At 38.1% G+C, this 21,910-nt stretch overlaps 1 protein-coding gene across 1 annotated transcript in view; it reads right to left on the bottom strand.

Moving 5' to 3' along the window:
* PTCH1 (patched 1) overlaps positions 1-21,764 on the bottom strand; it is a 43,739-nt gene extending 21,975 nt beyond the window's left edge. Inside the window, exons 1-13 of the mRNA XM_005426893.2 lie at positions 21,579-21,764; positions 20,214-20,283; positions 20,010-20,101; positions 18,375-18,573; positions 17,607-17,728; positions 16,166-16,313; positions 15,151-15,282; positions 14,694-14,849; positions 13,994-14,092; positions 12,589-12,714; positions 4,875-4,993; positions 2,541-2,940; positions 1,730-2,039 (exon numbers count right to left, since the gene is read on the bottom strand). Coding sequence (XP_005426950.1) covers positions 1,730-2,039; positions 2,541-2,940; positions 4,875-4,993; positions 12,589-12,714; positions 13,994-14,092; positions 14,694-14,849; positions 15,151-15,282; positions 16,166-16,313; positions 17,607-17,728; positions 18,375-18,573; positions 20,010-20,101; positions 20,214-20,283; positions 21,579-21,709 — 2,104 coding nt within the window. The 5' untranslated portion in view covers positions 21,710-21,764. The remainder of the gene's footprint in view (positions 1-1,729; positions 2,040-2,540; positions 2,941-4,874; positions 4,994-12,588; positions 12,715-13,993; positions 14,093-14,693; positions 14,850-15,150; positions 15,283-16,165; positions 16,314-17,606; positions 17,729-18,374; positions 18,574-20,009; positions 20,102-20,213; positions 20,284-21,578) is intronic.
* Positions 21,765-21,910: the final 146 nt, after the last annotated feature.

Here is a 21,910-nt window from a genome sequence, read left to right on the forward strand (position 1 = left end):
GGGGAAAAGTAACTATGTGCTGAGCTAAGTACAGAGTATGAACACCACTATGGGAGAGCATGTCTGCAAAGAACATGCATGAGCATGTACATATGGTGTGAGGGGACATGCGGACCCTTGGCCACACAAAGAATCCTTAGTGCAAGAGGGACACAAAGGATTGCAAAGAGGACAGGGAGGCACCCAAAGTGAAAGAGGTTTGGGAAAGCATGTGGTGCGCCTGACAGAGGGGCACTGGGAACGCGAGTAGTCCTGGGACTAGCACCAAGTGGGCCAGCCTCCAGCATTTCACTTTGAGCAGCCTGCAAGGGAGCAGATCCAAGGGCACCTCCTCCTGACTTTATCGTTGGCAGACTGCGCTGAGGTTGAGCACTAATAAAGCTTCCCGAACACAATCTCAGATTTCCATCTCCCTCATGGGGGAGGGGGAAAAAGAGAAAATCAGGACACCAGATACACTTTTTCCTACTGTTTTGGAACAGCAGCAAAAAATAACCACAAAGGAAACAAAGTAAACAGCAGAGGTTTAAGAGAATTTGGAAAAGCATGTAGGAGGACTGCTTAGAATTCTAGCAAGTATAGTAAGGTTCCAATCCAGCAAACATCTAGCTACATTGAATTTTCTTCCTGCCAGTAATGCCGTCCCTTACAGCTCAATATGCTTATGCGAGCAAAATATTTTAAATAAAGCTTCCAGTAAGTAGACTGCAATGAATGGATCCAATGTATTTAAAAATCATTAAAAACTCCCAAAGCTAATAGCTGAAATACTGCTTTGCATTATTTAGGAATGCATTAAACACACGGGAAACCTCATTTTGCGTAGATTTGTCACTTACATGCATCTGCTTTCCTAATATCGTTCAACATATTTTCAGAAGGAATAAAATATATCAGATACTGACAGTTACTTATATGTTCTCTAAGAATCACAGGCTACAGTGGTCATCTGTACACAATTAATTTTAAAATTTACAGTCTCACCAGGTCAGCACAATTTTTTTTTTTTTTTGCAAACACTTCCTAGAAATTCTCCCAATATAAAGACATAGATAGGACCAAAGTAATCCTGGGCAGGGTATGTTGGCTGTTAAAGTATCTTCAATATTCAATTACTTGGTTTCAATATAATTATCACCATAATACCTGAAAGGCCATGCCTTCTCTTGTCTATCCCCACCCTGTTACACTTCAGCACAGAAAAGCAGCACCACAGAAAGGGTGAGTGGAGTTGATTAGAAACCTAGACTATGCAGTAAGTTCCTAGCACAATAAAACACATAAGCCACACTGAGTTTTCTTCATGCCAGCAGTCCCAGTTGAAGCCAACAAGACCACTCAAGAGCTGAAAGTTAAGTCTGTGTCAGAATACATCACCGGACAGGGATTTTTCATTCACTGCTCTGAAAATACTCACCAAATATTTATTTACCCAAGACACAGGGCCATATTTGGCGATAATGCATAACATCTCATCAACAGCTTAGACATGACTGGCATGGATATAATCTCTTAAAGCTTCATAATTCTCTTACTAGGGAGTAAACTTAAACACAAAGAAAATAAGTGACAAAGAGTGGGCCCACACGTGGGTTCAAAGCAGCACCTAGGCATTCTCCCTACAGCTCAGAGCCTTTAACTGTGTGACTGAATTACAGCAATACCACTATGAAAAACTGCTCTTTCTGAGCAAAACAAACTAGGAAAAGTTTCTGTAATGATCTCTTACCTTGCAGCCAGTCTCGAAAGTAGTGCAACCACATTTTGGGGAGCTGCCTATCCTCTTCCAACAAAACATATGCCACGTTGCTGAAACTTCTGTGAAGTTCATAAAGTAACTTCTGGACATTTGGATAGTCTGCTTTCTGTGTCACAATATACATGTTGTAGAATGAAAAGTACTTGAACTGTGCAGCAATAAAGTCATATTCCCGTGTTTCCCGTGGTACAATGTCTGTGAGATCTAGTCCATCTCTTACCCGGGTAGTTCCATAAAGGCTGAGCCCAAGTAAACCCAGAAAAAGAAAAATAACCACAATCTGCAACAGAAAACAGAGATGTATTTGGTTTTAGGCTTCTAAAGGAACTAACAATTCATAATGTCATACTACAAAGCCAAATTCAAAATTAACATCCATCAGTGCTTTCAAGCTTTTATTTTTCTGGTGTTTTTTTCATGCATATACACACTACAAGACTAAAGTCATTTGTTCTTCCTTGAAAGGGCTCTGCATCATGGATAAGAAATTTCTATTGTAGTAAAGTTTAAAAGTTACATTCATTTCAATGTTCACAAGTGAAATTATGTTACTCAAAGTCACCAGAACCTTCACTCATAACATATATTTTGAGTATGTGTCTATAGCACTTGCAAGATAAAACTTATAAAATAAGAAATCAGCTGTATATTATTCAAAACTGTTATTTCCCAAGAGCTGTATTTATTCCTTATATTTAAAACCATTGCTAGGATATTTTTTAAAAACCAGGCAAGGCAGAAATCTAATTTTGAAAACCAGATAAACAATTCCCTCGATTACCTTAGCTTTTGGTTTTAGGAGTAATGGAGCATAATGCTTTTCTGCAAAAGATGAGAGTGTCCACTTCGTACAGGGTTGCTCAAGGCAATGTATACTGGAGTCTGAGAATTGGGAAAGCAAATCCCTCGTCGAGCTTGTGCTTTCTGGGCTCTGGCAGCTCAGGTTATCTTGTGTCACTGTCACTGGCTGCACAGATATTTCTGAGCGGGGCTCTGCTGTGGTGTAGTACACCTGCGTGTGAGGATCATATTCTGTGCGCAGCTGCACTGTGGACTGCATTGTAATCTGGGTTTCATGTGCAAAACTGTGGCTGCTGTACGGGGGTGGAGGACTGTAGCAGGTATTGTCATTTTCTGCATATGCCTGAGGCTCAACCTGAATCACTCTAGTGACACACGGGCTGTAAGAGAAGAAAAAGCCATCTGATCACATTGAGACAGATCCTTATTTTAATCAGGCTAGATAGGATAACATGCTTTCATCTGAGATTTTTTCTACTTCTACCAGACAATTTACACTAATTATGTGTACCACTTAGATATTAATTTCATTCTGTGCATTTAGGAAATATCTCTCAGATATGGTTCATAGTGTAAGCCCCTGAGAATACGTGCTAATTTCTTGTCCTCCAGGAAGAAGGAAACAGCATCTGTCTGAAGACATTGACATGTACACACATCACTCCATTAATTACACATGCTCAACAGGTAGTTGTACAGTCTGAATGCACACTAAGCCTGTGAGTCTGCATCTCTGTACCCACACTGAGAATTAAGATATTTAGATGAAGACGGAAATGCATAACATAGCTAGTTCTTGTGCTTAGAACAAATGAAGTAACCATTAAATGATATTTGAGCTTTCTGGATAAGATCTCAGACTTTTGAGAGGCAGGTTGAAATGATTTGCCACATACTGACTGAATATTTTATAAATCAGGAAAACATTAAAGTATTAATGAAAGGATTAATTTCTAGGAAGGATGGGCCATATGAAGAGACAAAACCACAGATGTAATTGAAGCATTCCCTTTATTTTAGTCTATGCAAGACCCTAGCAGTTACCTAGTTTATATTAAAAAAATATAATTATCAGAGACAAGCCTATTCCTGTACATGAGAAATGACAAATGGACGATACTAAACAGTACCAGATATTTTTTATCAAGTGCACAAATTCTACAAAAACGAGATGAATTCAGAATATTGCCTACCTAATCAAAGCAAGCTCTGACTAACTACATTTCTTCACATGCAAAGGGGTTGAATTCTGATCCACATTTGGTGCAGCTTTAGATGAGAGAATAACTGGAAGGTCTAAGTGTCCTGAATTCTTAAGAATCAGGGCTCCAATACCCTAATACATTCAGCTGTTCTCTGGAACTATGACTGAATAAGAAATAGCTTGGGATCCACTCCCCGTTTTAACCATTCCCTCAGAGACAAATTTAGTAAAATGTTTTCTTCCTTTGACATTAAATATTAAACTATTGACTGCATGTAAAAGGCTAAAATATCCCAATGCAGATTCTCCACATCTTGGTTATGGCAGTATGAGTACATGTGTAGAAGTGTAGCTCATCCTGTTCACTGCAGTCAAAAGCAAATACTAAGGTAGAAGAGATGTTTGGTTTCCAAGCAGTGGCTCCACTCATGACAGCAGACTCCTAACCCCCATTATAGGCTCAGAGTTGGCTGTGTATCAGATGAGAGTATGTTTGTACACACTTTAGAATGGCAGTATTACCATTCTGTATTACTACTGGAGCCACAAAGGACACTTTATCAAGCATTATCCTGTAATGGTAGTGACTATTTCTTATAGTGCTATGAAAAACTTGCCTAAGGGGAAGTAATTTCACAGTTTATTTATTTAAGTTTAAAGGCATAAATGCATAAAACTTAACATATAATGATTTACTGTAAGTCAGGCTTCTCAGTATCCTGAGTTATGTACACCTTTCCAAGATTAGCCAGTACTGGCACTGGACACCTTGTAGTAAGTCAAAACCTTCTGAAAATACTTCAAGATATTCCTAAAAAGTGGATCTTTCATCTGCTTTCAGAAAGTTGTTCTCCAACAGTCAAAATGAACTGGAGTGAAGGGAAAAGTGTGGGGGAAAGGGGATGTGGGAGAAGAGAGGGAGACAGATGTATTTCAGCTTTTCCCTTCAGGCAGGTAAAAAACAAGGTAGCAAATGTAAGCCAGCCACTAGCAATGAAATGGTAACAATAACATGCTGACCCCACTTTAGTGAAGAACTCCCACTCTTGACAAGGAATGGATGCACTGATTGGTGACCACAGAGAGGACAAAGCTACTGCTAACTCTCACCTTGTAAAACAGCAAAATATGTCCAGTCTCCTGTCCTCCCGACGGTAAAGGTCCATGCTCAGGATAGCAGGGAAAATCAGCAGAACCATAGCAAAATTGAACACCACCACAACTGCTGCCTAGAGACAATCACAGGATAAGTAATGCTGCTAAACGTCATTTAGGGCATCAGCTTTACAAAGCATAAAAATCCCTTTCTCAATTCTCATCTCCATTTACCATTGCAATCCATCTGATGCTTTCAAGCTTTTGCCTGAGCAAACTGAAAGATATATATTTACATTCCCATTTCATTGTGGTAGGACTATTGTGATGAATTAATTTAATACTCAACCTTGTATTATTATAATTCATCTGTGCCTGGATATGTGGTGATTATTTTCAAAGAGGAAAAACAGCCTGTTGACTCAGTAATCATATTTTTCCATAAAATTTTGATATATTTAGAGTCTCAAAGCAAAATAAAATGGAAGATAATCTGAAATTAGAACTGAAGGTCTTACTTTTATGGGATCTGAAGCAATTTAAGTATCACAATAATATTAAAGCCTGTTATTAAATCAGAGAATTAGATCTTAGTAAATTAAAAAAAAAAAAACTATCACTTTAGTGAAATACTGTGCACTTGATAGTCTTACCTAAAAGTTTAGCCAAGAAAGAGCAATATTTTGAGTTTATCAGGGATTATTTTTTAAGTAGAATCAAAATTAAACCAACACCACATAGCAAATATACGTATTAATAGGCCTGTGTTTAACAGAGCTTGATTTATGAGCCAGTCTACCAAAATGAGTCTTAAATTGGAACAAGAATACTTGATTTAATTTGTAAAGCAAGAAACACATAATGAAAAAAACAACCTTTCCACCCACCCCCTTTCAAACCATACTCCAAACCCTTTCCCACACAGAGATTCCCAGAGAATTTCCATAAACATATGTGGTGCAGCATCTATCATTATTATTGATAGCATTTATTTGTAATGCAGAATTGTTAGGAGTCCTACCCATCACAAAGGGAAAGCTGGGCACCAGGAACTGGAAGAGAGTTGTAAGAGTAGGAGAAACACTGGGGAAAAAAAATTTCAGCCACCAACCAATGAAAAGAAAAAACCCTTTGAAAGCCTTATGTTTTATCCATTTGGTAAGCAGCAATCTCAATACTAGCCCAGTATCATATATATAGATAGACCAGCTATCTATACATTAACTACCAAGTCCCTCCATCTGTGACTTCTGAAATAATGACTACTTGGGTTAATACATTCTTAAAGAGCAGCAAAAGTTGGGCTACAAAAATGACAAAATATAAATGTGATGTCCTTTTTCCCAAAAGAAATATATGGTTTCTTTTGATCTTGAGAGATCTCAAAACTGGCAGTACAAACAATGTGATATCCAAAATCCATGTTTTAAAAATTCTTGAGTTGCTTTTCAATTAAATTCTATAAATTGCTTAATTTATCTGCAAAAATCAAAGTAATAACACCCTGAATGATTTTTAAAGTTTTGAAATAGTCAGAATATAATAAAAACCTTAGATATTGTTTTTACTGTTTTTAAAATCACAGCATCAACTAGTTATGTAAATATTTTCTAGTAATTTCAATCATAAATATACTGCTTACAAAAGCTGGTTTTATTGCTGTTTCTTTTTCCTGATCTCCAGCCTGCTTGAAGTAAGATTTTAGTACTGCTGTTTGTCTGCAGACATGGCTACTAAAACAGAATTTACCTGGTACTTGAAGCCAAATTAGTATTTAGTCATCTTTGTGAGAAAAGATCCAATGATTATTTAATGATTTATAAATATTCACACAGAAAGGTATGCAAGGTCATAGCCAGGACTTTAAAATTAAGTGATTTACTTTTGATCTGTTCTAGAATTAATTCAATCTGTCAGAAAAACAAATGGCGGCTGTTGAAAGAAAGGTGTTTGTTGGACCTTGTTCTTACAACTGCTTTCTTTGCTGGTGCTAAACCAAAAAGAGGTTGAATCACCCATATAACATGAATAATTAGTTGTGCCTAACCAAGACCTTGTATCAAGGATCAGCTAAGATTTACTGAGATTTGGAAAAAATAGCTGAGGTCTGAGTCAATAATTCTTACTCCTCTCAGGATGGCTGAAAAACTAACAGAAGTCCTCTGTTTCTGCTCTATAAACTGCAAACACTTCATGCCATATCAGTTCCCTTTCTAGACCCCAACATCCTTGAATCATCAATATTATTGAATCTCAAAAGTAATACTTAACCTGTGTGGTAGAGATGCCATTAAGGATAGGTATATTGACATTTGATTTTTTTTAGGAAGCTTCAAAACTAATCCAACAACACACAGTAAATCTGCCTACTTACATCTCTTTTAGAACAACTAGATTTTCCACTGTGCCATCCTAGTGCTGATGTACTAACTACCCTGGAAGTAAGATATTTCGAAACAATCTCTGTTCTGATTTTAATTTTAATAGATTCCTAGAGCTTAATGTTGCACTACCTATATATTGCATGCTCTATCTCATCCACCTTAACTCAGCGTTACAAGGATTAGCTGTTCTCAGCTTTCACAACTAAATAAGTTCTTGTACGAATTCTAATACATTGTCCCATCAAAGAAACCCCACCCTCTGACTTGATAAGGAGAGGAAAGAATGAATTACTGAGTGATTCAGTCCCTGACCTGATGCATCTGCCACTGCTGCCCTCCCAATGCCATTCATACATACAGTGTTGCAGAATAGGAAAGTACGAGCACTGAGGTCCTGACAACAGCCACAGTCTGCAAAGGAAACAAGGAACTGGGGCAGCTGAGCTTCCTGAGCACAGACAGCACCCAGCTTCCTGAGCACAGGCAGCACCCAGATTTCTGAGAACAGGGCATCTTCTCTCGCACCTTTGGAGACCAGTGGTCAAATGGGAGAGAAAAAAGCCTCAGACCCTGTCCATGGGAAATCAGTGAAAGTAAGATTAGCCTAGGAGGAATAAAATGGGACCTACTCAAGGGTGTAAAATGAAGGCATTCAGTGAAATGAGATTAGAGAGCAGTAAAAAAATTCCATTAATCAGAAAAAAATTCTGTTGGTCACTTCCTGAGAAACATGCTACAGTTTTTGCATCTTTTCATAATGCACAGCTTAAAAATGTTATTGCCGCTGCAACTGTTAATGGAGACAGAAGAATGGTAGTCTGTGCTGGAGGCAGCAAGGGAGCAGGGAGCCAGGCTGGTAGGTATGTGCTGGGGCCCCGCTGAAGTATGTGCTGCTATGTGCCATTCCTGGCAGCCCACCCAAGGAGACCGGGTGTGCTGTATAGCCAGAGGTGATGAACAGATGAGGAGGTCTGTCATGAAAACTTCCACTCTACTGCTCTCTATCTGCAACTCCCTCCTGATATGGTACAGGCTCAGATCCTCGTCCCTTGCCCCCTTTTCCCTAGGCTTCAACTCTGCTTGTTAAATTCTCATGTCAGGGGCAGGGAAAGGTAAATGGTGTGGATAAAGGTGGGAGATGAACAACTTCAGCAGAGTAAGATAATGGAATGAGCTTAAAAGCATAGATTCTTTCCCTCCAGAAACCCACCACTGCCACGTGGTAATGGACTTCTGCATTTAGGAAAAAAACTTGTCATTCTTGTGGTGAGGGAAAAAGTTATTTCTAACACTTGGGAAAAGTTCCACCTCTGCTCATTAGTAGATCCACACCACTCCTCTGCTGTTGGGGAAGGACGTTTCTGATGTAAGAAAGAATAGGTGGATAATTTTTCTTACCTTATCTTTCCTGGGCAGAATTTACTGTGTGACAGTCTCTGACCAGTCTGTCTTAGGAAATAATACAGCCCAGAGGTAGTTAGACTCCACCATGGCTTCCTTCACTTATACTCAAAACAAAGGGCTGTGTTTAAGACATTCCTATTGCAAGCTTCAAAACTTTCAGTGGATTTCTCCAACAATCTTGTCCTTCACCACCATTTTAAGAAACAAAACGTCTGAAAATTCAGGAGCTACTCCTTTAGAGTCTTGAGCACTCTTAGACATGATTCCTACAACTGAGTATTTAGGTTGTATTCAGTGATCTCAAAGCCCTAAAACTGCTTAAATAAGGGTCTAATAAGATTAACAAATGAAAAAAAAATTAGAACAGGGAAAGAACTAAAACAGTTGCTACTTGTGCATGTAATTAACTTCAAAGATCTCACTTTCAAAAGAACTAAATTCCACTTTTTAAGTTTTGGAAAGAGCTAACCCTAGACTCTTAAGACAGCATGAGACTTGCAGTGTTCAAGTTCCATAAAGTAAATAAACAACTCAGAGATATCAATGAACTGCTTTATCTGGAAGAGTATGACAGAAGCTAAGACAGAAGAAGGCACTGATGTGCAAAACATGAGTTTCTAACTAGAAGTTTATCTTACAGATGCAGGAAATGATTTATTCTCCCTCAGCAGCCAGGTTATTTTACCAATACTGGGCATCAAAATTATGCAAAGGTTGACAATTACCTTGTAATGTCTTAAGAAAAGTGAATGAAGACCAAAACAAGGTCAAGAGCAATCCTTCTTTTTCAAGCCCCTCTGTTAAAAATTCATTATCTAGATGAGAAGGTGGTAGTATCTGTGAAAAGTAAATGCAGCAGTATTTTATTGCTTTTTAAGTCTTGCTAGGAAACCATCAAAGACAGCAAGGACTTCTTGTTTAAACAAGTCTGAGTAAGAGGGAGAGAGAGGAAAGAGACTGTAAATAAAGAAATCTATACATAAATACAGACCACCCACCAAAACTGCCATGGTTCTCTGATTCCAAGTAATGAAATCAAAGTATCACCTGATTTTGATTTTACCTTGTGAAGTTAGGCAAAGCAACTAATAGATGTTCCTTCATAACAACAAAGGATTTCATTTTAGTGATTGCTTATAAGTGTATAAGCAATAACTTATAAGTGTATCAGTCATATGTAGCTCTGACATCAATGAATAGAAGTTGCCCACTGCTCCTCCTTTGCACGTTTCACCTCTGATATATGTACACAGGGCTACTGTGTTCCAGCAAAGACAAATTACCAAATGAGAAAAGTGTGAGTAATTCAAACCCTAATTTCTGGACACTCATGCGGGTTCCTACACATAAATTCCAAATTAATCACTGCCTTATAAAAGACATTGATGTTTTTATTCTGAATATCAACATGTTCATACAATAACACAGTATGTTGAAATCTCACTGGAAGCTTTTTGCTTGTCATTTTGCTATGCAGACTTTATTTTATACTTTCAGTGACTCAGTCTGTAGCATGGCAGTAGGCAAAAATAAATTACTTTAGGACAGGCATTTGTAAATTAACTGATTATACTACCAATTACAGGTGTTGTCTCCACATATGTTCCAAAGACAACCTGTCACATTCTGATGTTGAAGAGTGAAAACATGTAAAAAAACCAGCAAAATTTGATCAGATAAGAGAGAATTAATATTGGTGGCTCACACTCAACAGCTCAGCAGTGGGATTACAACAAAATGGCCAATTTGTTTTGAATACTTCTTTATGAAATGCATTTGGGCTGATGCAACTTCTTTAAAGCAGGTACTACAGTCTGATGACCTCCAGTATCCTGTTAGCTGCTGAAGGTACCTGTCAAATATTTGAAATTGGGACACAGAACTTAGAAGACATCAATAACTTCTTCCAGTGGAAGAAGTTATATACTACCAAAAGTATTTCATGTATAAAGTTTAGTCTTTACCATGCAAACATCATGAGGTTCAACAAAGCCAAGTGCATGGTCCTGCACCTGCACTTGTATCACAGTATCAGGTCAGGCTGGGGATGAACAGATGGAGAGCAGCCCTGCCCAGAAGGACCTGGGGGTGCTGGTGGGTGAGAGGCTGGACATGACCCAGCCATGGGCACTCCCAGCCCAGAGAGCCAAACGTGTCCTGGGCTGCATCCAAAGCAGCGTGGGCAGCAGGGCCGGGGAGGGGATTCTGCCCCTCTGCTCTGCTCTGGTGAGAGCCCACCTGGAACCCTGCATCCAGCTCTGGGGTCCCAGCACAGGGAGGACATGGACTGTAGGAGTGAGTTGAGAGGAGAGTCACAAAGGTGATTTGAGGACTTGAACGCCTCTCCTGTGATAAAAGGCTGAGAGAATTTGGATTACTCAACCTCTCTCTGAAGAAGAGAAATTTCTGAAGGGACCTTATAGCAGCCTCCCAGTACCTACAGGGGGGCTACAAGGAAGTTGGAGAGGGGCTTTTCACAAGGGCATGTAGGGACAAAACAAGAGGAATGACTTTAAACTGAAAGAGGGTAGATTTCAATTAGATATAATAAAGAAGTGCTTTTTAAAAATTTGGGTAGGAAAACACTGGAACAAGTTGCCCAGAGAAATCTAGTTAAACATGTCCCTGCTCAAGCTGTAGGGGACAGGGTTGGGCTAGATGACCTTCAAAAGGTCTGTTACAACTCAAGCTATTCTGTGATTCTATAAAATAAAACAATTCACTATCAAATGATCTGTAAGGAGAGACATCTAGGTTTTGGCAAATCAGCAGAGCTAAACACTAGAAACTATTCAAGGCTAAACATCTAGGTTTAGTTGCCACAAGCATCTGCTAAATGATAAAGAAAACCAATGAGGCCTTTATGTTCTCCAATATTCTCTATCAAATTGCCTATTGAGAAGGAAATGTAAACAAATTATTAATGCATCAGGTTTTAGGTTTTGTATTTTTCAGATTCTATATTATTAGTAACATGATTGCAATCACAGTTTACCATTTTACAGTTTAATGCAGGCATATGTAAATGTCTGAGAACAGCAATAACTGCCACATGTATTAGGAAAAATTGCAGCCCTGCTTCCTCTGGGTAGCCAAGGGCTCAATGAGAATAAAAATCAATGAAGAACCAGGCCAGAGAAGAAGAAAAATAACTACTGAAATAGTACAGTGCTCTGTAGTGCTATAAATTGCTAGTGTCAGGAGAACTTCCGAATCTTTCTTCAGTCTTAACTTTTAGAAGAAATCCTTCTCCAATATCATAAATATTTCATATTTATGAAGGTATATTATCAGAAACAAATACAAGAAGACAGAGGAAGGCAGAACAAGCAATGCGTGGTTCAGCACATAAAATTCACATTTTCTTTGTACCCATCTGGAACACATAATTATTAAATTTTCTCCAAGTTTGCTAAAATTACTGTGAGTAAGGCGGTAAAAAGTGCTACAGTAATTATTAAAATTACAAATTCATATGTACTGCTGCAATTGCACTCGTAGTTTTGAAGAGCAGCAAACTGGACAAACATGAATGAAAGGATTAAATTGCTGCTGAGAAACATTACAGTACACACTACACCACAGTCTATTCCTCTTGACTTTAGAACACAAATCCATCTGGGAACTTGTTTCTTCTTAGTTACATATAGCTTGGGTTCCGCATTCAACCCAGCTGTGCTGGGACAGAGTATTCTTTCACCTGCTAGGAGGATGTGAGAGACTCTGTGCATGAGAAGAGGGAGCAGGAGAAAGGAGAGCAGACAGCAGTTGTTACTGCCGAGGTCTGTGGTGCTGCTGCAGCGAGATTCTGGCTCAGTGAACCGCAGGAGCACCAAAATCAGGCTTCAGTGCCACCACCAACAAATATCATCATCACAATTCCTCAGGGAATCAGAGCTAGCAACGGGTAGCCTACTTGGATATAAAGGGTATAAACTTACTTGGAGTGAAAATGCTCTTAAAGCTGGAATAGGAATTAAGGCAGCCATAAAGAAAGCAGTAACATTGCTGATAGATGTAAGGGCTACACTTGCTCCTGTTCGCTTCAGACATTCACCTGTTCTGTCCTGCAAAACAAAGGACACATCTTAAAAGTCAGGCGAATAAGCTGATGTCCTGCAAACAATGTGGTCATCCTACAGATGTAACACAGCACCAGTGAAAAATTATCACAAATAACTCTGAATATAAATTCAGACTATGTGAGAAAACTATATATCAAGTTTACTGTTCGGTAGGAACATGGATGAATTGCTCAAGTTTTTGAGGGCAGAAAACATGACTAGAATTGATTCTAGCTTCAGAGCACAAAACTAAATGGGTGCTGACAATATATCAAGTACATCTGCTGTTGAGAAGGATTTAATTTTTACCAGTGGAATCACTTTGTGTTCTCATTTTTCAGACAAAATAAGCATGTATTAACAGCAGAGAGGCATAACATAGCCACACATCTTGAAAAAATATGTAAGAAAACAAACAAAAAGAACTCCACCAAGTCTAGGGACCACAGACAAAACCCACCAAGAAATCAAGATAAACACATGACCCTTTCCTAACCCAACAGGCTATTACGAAGCAGACAGAGATTATAGAGTGAGGTTGCACTGGCTGCATACAAAACGAGCTGGAGAGAGCACATGGAAGACTGCTCATACAAAACAAAATCAGCAAATATACACTAGTTTTAAATGGGATGTACTTTGGATGTGAAAATTTGGACTGAGACTAAAAATATGAATAAAAGTAAAGGATCATAAAAGTGATGATGCCTTAGATTTCCTATCAGTTACCTATCAGTTATATGTAATGTTTTGTAATATCATGGTCAATTATAAACTTCAGAAAATAAAAACAAGAGAAAAATACAGAAAACAACTCAATTTTAGGGTCATAAAAAAAAAAGTAAAGGTAACTGTCTTCCCTCTCTTTTCCCCTTTTCTATTCTGTGTGTTCTTTTATTAAAATTATTTTATCATCTCATTGTCAAGACTCCTATTTGAGTTTGTTCCTAGATTTGCATTAATTTTCACTGAAATTTTTGGCAGAATTTGGATTATGGAAGTCTGTATTTATGTAACAGTTTATAAATTAAAATTTCAAGAGAAAATAAACCTAAGACACTACAAAAAAAGAAAAAAAAACAAAACAAGAATATGAACACTCAAAAATGTCCTAGGACCACATGTATTGCTATAATTCCGTATTTTGACAGAAATAAGAATTTCTAGACCCTAGGAAAAGCTATTAAAAAAAAAAGTCCACTGATTAATTCTGGATATGAGTATCTGTTCCTATATGAAATTTTTTGTTTTATTTTCATGCAAATCTCCATTTTGTCATTACCTCAAACGGAATTCTCTTATTCTGTCCTGTTTCACTAAATGCATGTGCCAGAAGGAAAACATCATCTACACCAACTCCAAGAGCAAGAAAAGGCAAAACCTTGGGAAAGAAACAAAACAAAACCCAAATACATTGTGTTATGATCTGCCACACAGCTAGCCATTAAATGGCTAATTATAGCAACTTTTACATTACACTCTACACAAATCCAAGGGTAAAATGAAAATGGAAATGACACAATACAGGTATTAACTTTTATTCTGGAATGTAGCTAAGGAATTTAAAATATACCATTAACAAGTACAAATTCTCATTTGTAATTTAAGTTTTGGATAGACAAATATCTGATAATAATTCAAGTTACATTCCAAATATTTTCAGAATTTGAACATCCTGGTATACTCAGATGTAAAAACAAATCTGCAGCTCTTTAGATACTTAGGATGCCTCCACTTGTATTGGGACACAGAAAAACCTAACAAGAATTATACAGATTACATAATATCTGTTTTTTCTTCAGTATCACTTGTTAGCATGATAATTAAATTTATCACAGCATAAACTATGAAATAGGAAAACAGTAAAGTAAAAATCTAGAGCCAAAATATTTTTTCAGTACTTTACTTCTCAAAGATTGACTTGTGTTCATTCATTAACAGAGTACTTGCAATTTAACAGCAGACTTGTGTCTTCTAAATACCTGAGTTGTGGCAGCATTAAAGGAAATTCCAATCAATGAGCACAGGCCCAATCCTGCAGCCACAGAGAGTGCAACCAACAAGACTCCTGCCAGCCCCACAGCACCCTGAGACTTGGCACAGTCCCACCGCAGCATCGTTAAACAGGCATAGGCAAGCTAAGGAGAGGAGGCAGGGAGGGGAATTTGGGGGGAAAAAAGCAAAATATTAGAACGGATCCTCCTCTATCAGCTGTCTCTCTCCATCCACCTACAGATCCTTACACTATTTTTAATCAGAATAGACATGTCACAGAGGTTACAAAGCGGAACAGGTGAGAAGCCTGAGGTAAAGTTTACAAACTGCAGGTTTTACTTTAAGTATTTGTAAAATACTCTGGACTACAAACTGGTAACAATAAAGTATATTTTTAAGCCTTGCTCTACTACCAAAGAAAATTTAAAAGATTTATTTTATTACCATTAGTAAGTAGCCACTAGCTACTCGGATAGCACTGACATCAGAAAATGACTTCAAGATGTCATCCAGGGTGGTCGTAGTGAAGGAAAGCACCTTCTGAGTAGAATTTTGTGCAACACTTTGATGAACAACCTATGAAAGGAAAAATAAAACTTTGTGCGACTAAAGAATATTTTTGGTTTATTTTAGTCATTTTGTCAAAAAAAGTCATTACCATCTTCTACAGCACACATCTGAAATCAAATCTTTTTTGCCTTTTAGCCCATGCTCTACACAGACATTACACTGATGTGATAAAACACTGATGTGTTTCCTGATTTTTTTCTGGCAAGCTCCTGATTATGAGACAGAATTTGAGCCCTTCAGGAAAGCCTACTGCATGCCCAGCTCATTACAAACACTTAACTTGAACCCCTTCCTGTAACTCCACAACGCAGTACCAGTTCTGCACTTAACCCAGGTCAGCCATGTCTCTGCCCCTCCCTGCCTGGCCATTTGCAGAGGTCAGAGAGAGCGCCGTGGAGGGCAGGGTTTGGGACACAGAGGGCAGGCCTTGTCACACAGCCTCCTCACCTGGGCTGCTGCTGAAGAAGCAGCCCATGGGTGGCTAATGTTTTCCAGACACATTTAGAATAATCACTCCAACCAAAAGCTTTTAAATTCCAGCTAGCTCTTTGGTTTCTTCTCAGCCCCAGCTAAACAAAAATGTCCCAGGCAGCAAAAAGTAAAACCTTCATGGCTTCTCATATAGGAATAAGCAGCTTCTTACTGGAAAAAACAAAAAACCAAAAAAAACAAAAGCAAACAAACAAACAAACAAAACCAAACCAAGAAAAAGGAAAAAAAAAAACAAACCAAAAAAACAACCAACAAACTACCAAAAGAACTCTTAAAAACAGGGAGGCAATGACTCAGTTCTGTTTTAAGCACATTCCTTAAGGAAATAGTATAAAAAGTAGGCAGTGAACCTTATTAGGATTTTATAGTATAGTATCTAAGTTATTTTCAATTTTACCTCAACATACATCCTCTGCCAGGCTTCCAGAATTGCTGCTGCCTTGTCCTCGTTCCAGTTTATATGTGAAACATATTCATACCCCTTGAAATGTTCATACATTTGCTTAGGGGTCATTAACTGAAACATGGTTTGCAAAGCCTGGGCACTGTGACATGAAGAGAAGAGAGAGGAGAAATAGGCATAAACTGAGCATTTTCAGGAAAATATTTTCATGGCATGAAGTCCCAATGCAATTCTAACAGGAGCTTGCTTGAGTTCTTGATTTTATAGGGCACATGCTTGTATTAAAAGTATAAGAGCATAATTATTCTACTGTGTATCTGGTGCAGTTGTACTGCTATTGAGGCTAAATCTGTTTTCACTAAAGTTAATTAGAGTTCTGACATTATTTTCAGTAGGATTAATTTCAGGAAAAAAGAATATTACCCTACAAATCTGTTCTTAAGTTCATATTTGATAAGACAGATTGCTGTGAGGATGCCACAGAAACAGTTATTTCTATGAAGTCTTGTAAATGCTGACAAAATGTCATTTGAAGACCTTGGTCTTTTTTACCCCTTGGAGAGAAGTAGTAGATTAAACTCCTCATGCCAAATAAACTGTGGGGAATACACAAAGGCAATCCATCCTGAATTTCCACAATATGCAACTCCATCCAACAATTTCAGAAGCTCTTATTGGTTAATAAGAAGGAACCATTAATTAGTAAGAGAAGAAACCTTTTTGTCTTTCAATGGAAGTGCCTTACTTGGCTCTTTCTTGAGAGAATTATCAATGTGTTATGTGAATGCTAAAAAGGTTAAAAATTCTCTGGAAAAATTATGCTTCATTTTGTTTAGTATGGGCTGCGTTTTTCAGAACAGTAAATCACACAGTTTTATTCCGCCACTAAAGTCCAGTGTTCTATGTCTTCGTTCAGAAGTCTAAAACAAAGGGTTTGAGTTTGCATTACTACTCAAAGTTGTATTAACAACACAGGGACATGAAAATAGACTATTCTCTGTATTAACCCTGAATAAAACATTCAGTGAATATTTTGGAATTCTGAGAGAAGTCAAAGGAGTTAGTACATTACTCGCATTATTTTCCTTCCTTTTTACTTTGATCATATTTCAAAATGTGATCAAAGGTGTTCAGTGCTTTACAGACTGTTCAATGCTTTATACATACATTCTGAACAACAAAGCTGCCAGTAAAAAGCTTTTCTTTCTGACTGACATACACCATCATTCTGAGATGAGAAGCAGGAAATGATGACACCACTTTAAAGAACAGTCAAAGCATTCTTCTAAATTCTGCTCTCTTGAGACATGTCACCCTGAAGCGAAATTTATAATACATGTGAAGGGCAATAGAGTTTGCATCATCCTCCTATCATGGCCCAAAAAATGAACCCTAACAAATTAAAGCTGACATTTTCTTTAAATACTTTTTTTACCTGACAAGTTTACCAGAACTGTTCTTGACTGTACCACCTATAATCAGCTCCTCCTGCCAATGCATGTATTTTCTTGATAATCCATAGCATCCACCACTCAAAACAAGGGCTACATCAAGAGGCTAGAAAAAGTTACAAAGAAGCAGTTAATAGGTTTCATAATTTTACAAATTCATAACTTAATTCAGCACTCAGTGAACTAGAATCATGGATGTTAAAGACCATCTGGGTAGTCTACTAGAAGAAAGGCATTCAACAAATCAAGCTAAGAAAGCACCCAGGTCCTTGTTGATCAGATGCCAATTTCTCCAAAGTCTAACGTGACTGATAAAGGGATATATAAATTCAAGGCTTATGACTTTGAATTCATCACAAAAAAAATCAACAAAACTGGAGTTACTTGAGGAAAGGTTTTTCTGCATGGCATGGAGGTGCAGCAGCAGCTGTGTTCCAGCAGTGGCTATTGTCTGTCTGAGGCACCAGTTTGCTGAAATGCCACATCACTGCAGTGCCACAGCAACAGCTGACAACTGTACTTTCACTCTAAATGTACAAGATTAAGCATTGCATCACACAAGGAGGCAAAATCCATGACAGTGAGCTAACAGCGGGTAATAGGAACAGAAAAATGACATCATGCAAGAATACAAGCCATATACTGCTTGGAAGAAAATGGTACTTTCTTCTAGTCTGTTTGACCTTCCCCCCCAACCTTCCCCACCCCCCAGCCTCCCTTGAAAAGACATGCACAAGGACAAGCAAACTTACTTTAGTGGAATTTTTATTGGGAGCTGTGATTGGGCAATCGGGATCAGCAGGATTCAGGCAGGGTCGATCCATATAACCATGACCAACCTCCGCTTTATTCAGCATTTCTTCCCAGCTCTCCACTTGGTAGTTTATTTTCTTTAACTCTTCCAAGAATTCTAAAGGGTCAAAGTTGATCCACTGCAAAGGAGGCTTTCCTCTGCAAGAGCAACCAGGAGAGAAAGACACATAGTAAAAAGACAAAAGAAGTTCTGAAATAAACATACTTTAAAATTCATGTTTGAACAAATAACTGAGTTATTTTCCGCTACAAGTTAAAACCTTTTCTGGTAAAGCTGTTTCATAAAATGTAAGGCATGCTTTAATTAGATTTGTTTGTGTACTTTTCTTGAAGTCCAGTTGTAATTTGAACAAAAAAAATACTTGGTTCTTACAAAGCTATCTTGTAAAATTGGTTAAAAATACTTTCACTTACAAACAAAGCAAAACAAATTATCAAGAACCTAAATAACAAAAAAGCAGCCAACTGCTGCTTCAAAGAATTAGGGGGGAGGGGGAAGGGACAGAAGAGAGGGGGCTGAGGAAAGAAAGCCTTTCTCATAGTATCAGATTACTTCTTGCTAGTCTAATAATCATCTTGCAAATGTAATCAATCAATATAACTGATCTTTGTTTATCTGTAACAATACTGTGCTCCTTGAAATGCCCTGGCAGCTTGACTATCAACCATCAAGCCTTCCTGCTACCATGGCTGTCACCACTATCACTGTCATGTCTCCCACCCCCCACTTCTGAATTTGTGATGTTGACAGACCAGAAAGGCTTTTGACTGCCTTATTCTGTGGTTCAAACCACACTGTATCTGCTTAACCAGGCTTAAGTCATTATTCTGAATCTCCCAACCAGAAAACACAAACCCCCTTATTTCCCCCTCTAAAACTGTACACTAAAGGTTAGGAGATGGCCATTGCAAATTGCTTTTGCAGAGGCACACAAACCAGGACAGAAACAATTACTCAAATGCTAACTCTTGCATAATTAACAGAAAATGCCTGCACAGATTAACAATTAACTCTTTAAAGAACTCAGGGCATCTAATATCACACTCGTAAACTGTGAGAAACCATCTACAAAAGATACTATATGGTTTCTTTAATGGTCTCTGAAGCAAAGGATTTGTTCTTTATTCCTCAGAAAGACTTGGAAATTAACCCAAGACATTTCCTTAGGTCTAAAATTCCCAGCCAACCAATGTTTTTGTATTTTATAGGGGGGAAAAAATCCACCAGAAACAACTTTGTTCCGGGGATAAAAAAAACGGTAAAGCATAAAATTCTTAAAACTCCAACTCAGAATTTACATTTTAATTTGCATGCTAGCAACACAGGAAAAATAAAAGAGGATTTAAATTGAGGTTTACAAATGATCTCACAGAAACAGGTAAACATTGTGTTAAATGAAAAAAAAAATCCGTGCATATATGCGTATTTTTTATGCAGATACACTACACTTCATATTTTATTTTTCCTGTTAAATCATAATCTGAATAAACAACGGAAATGAAACTGAAGCACTGTACACAGTTATACAATTTAAAACATTCAGACCAGAAAGTTACAAAAAACACATGCTTACAATAGATAGGCAGTTCCTGACTGTAGCTTTGCTCCCTCCCAGAAGCAGTCCAAAGGAGTGATAATTAAGCAAGGATAAAGATATTCTATGATCTGTCAAAATCAGAAAGAGGAAAAACACAGTCACACAAGAATATAATCAATACAGCACAAGCTGAATCATGAAAACACACAAACCTTGTAATTAAATACCTGCTACACATACCTGGTCCATGTAACCTGCTTCGGTGATGAGTTCTCCTGATTTGTAACACAAATGTTCCAATTTCCACTGTCTGTAAGAAATGTGAAGGACAAATATTTTCTTCTTGCACAATTACTGAGAAGCAATTTTGAAAATATAACAGACATTTAAAACTGTGACTCACATACACACACTGGCCTCAAGCAGCAAATCATTGAATAAGGCAAATGTTATTAAAAAAAGATATATTAGACCTCACAAAAAAAAAAAACCCTTTCTTTATTTCAGTTGTTTCTATATTTCCATATTCTCTGTAAAACTCATTCAAAGTAAGGAGGGAGGTGCTTTTGTACATACAAGTTAGTCAACATGTGTTCATGGGACAAAAATACATCTTGTATTTCTGTCAGTCTCATTTATATGAGACTGTGACTTAAGGTATCACTTGGTGACACCAGTAAGAGAAAAGCCATCTTCAGCTCAGAGGACTCAAATATAGTCAGCGGACCAAGACATGCAGAAGCAAATAAACCATTAAGATTCCTGCCTTCTTATTTCAGCTGTATTACAACTTCCACTACCGTGGCTTCTAATGACTTAGACAGGGCAGGAGCTGCGTAAAAGATAATTGGAGCCCTAGCAGCAGTTCATGGAAGAACCAGCTGGGTGTGCTGAAAAGATCTGCTGAAAGACAGGGAGCTTTGTGCCTCACAGGCAGGACTCCTTGGCACATCACTATGTAAGTAGTAACCCTGGCAGAGCCATTTTTCAGGGAGACATCCTAGCCCTATGCTGGTACCCTCCTGAGGTCCTGAGGTACACCATTATTATTTTTCTGCTAGACAACACACAACTGCCAACCATCAGTATGGGGCCACAGGCACTCTTTAAGGCACAGTCTGTTGTCTGTGTTATTAAATAGCTCTTATTCCACCCGCTGACATTTGTACCACATCTGCATTTGCCTTTATAGCCAAACTGCTGGAAGAACACTAGCCTCTGCCACTGTTCACAGCCATTACGTGCCTCATAATAACATTAGCAAGTGAATTCAACCTAGTATGGAAGGATTTTCAATGTTAGGAATCCTACCCATAAGGTTCTACATTTAAGATCACAGACATTATATCTTTACCTAAAGAAATGCTGCATGCTGTGGCATGCCTCACGTAACACCACTTCCCCCATCTTACTTGTTAAATGCCAATTTATCACAGCTATCATGCCACAGTGTCAAGCTATCAGAAACCAGTGACACTCAAATCAAAACACAGCCCCAAGGGAAAGGCTCAGAAGTGCTAACTATTTAAAAATACATTAAGGAAAGCACGCGTCCATTTTTCAGCTACCACATATGATCAAGAAAATTTTTGATTTTCCCCTCACCTGTTGTACATATAGACATGTACTCTGCTGGCCTGAAGTGCAGACTCAAGGTGCTGTCGGAGTGCTTCTGTTGTTAGTACATTAGCACCATCTTCCTGTGGAGTCTGGATCATGAGCTGGGGGTTGAACATGGCCTCTTCTCCAATCTTCTGCCGTGTGTAATTTAACTCCTGACTCACTCGTCCACCAACTGATGGATAAACATTAAGGACTTTGTATTAGCCAATACCTGCTTATTCTGCATTATCTTGATGAACACTCTCTAGTCAGAAAACCCTGACAGTGTGCAGGGCCTATTCTTTCTCAAACTGATCACTGTGTAACTCTAAAAC

This window comes from Geospiza fortis, unplaced genomic scaffold (genome assembly GCF_000277835.1).
Source record: "Geospiza fortis unplaced genomic scaffold, GeoFor_1.0 scaffold325, whole genome shotgun sequence".
Lineage (NCBI taxonomy): Eukaryota > Metazoa > Chordata > Aves > Passeriformes > Thraupidae > Geospiza > Geospiza fortis.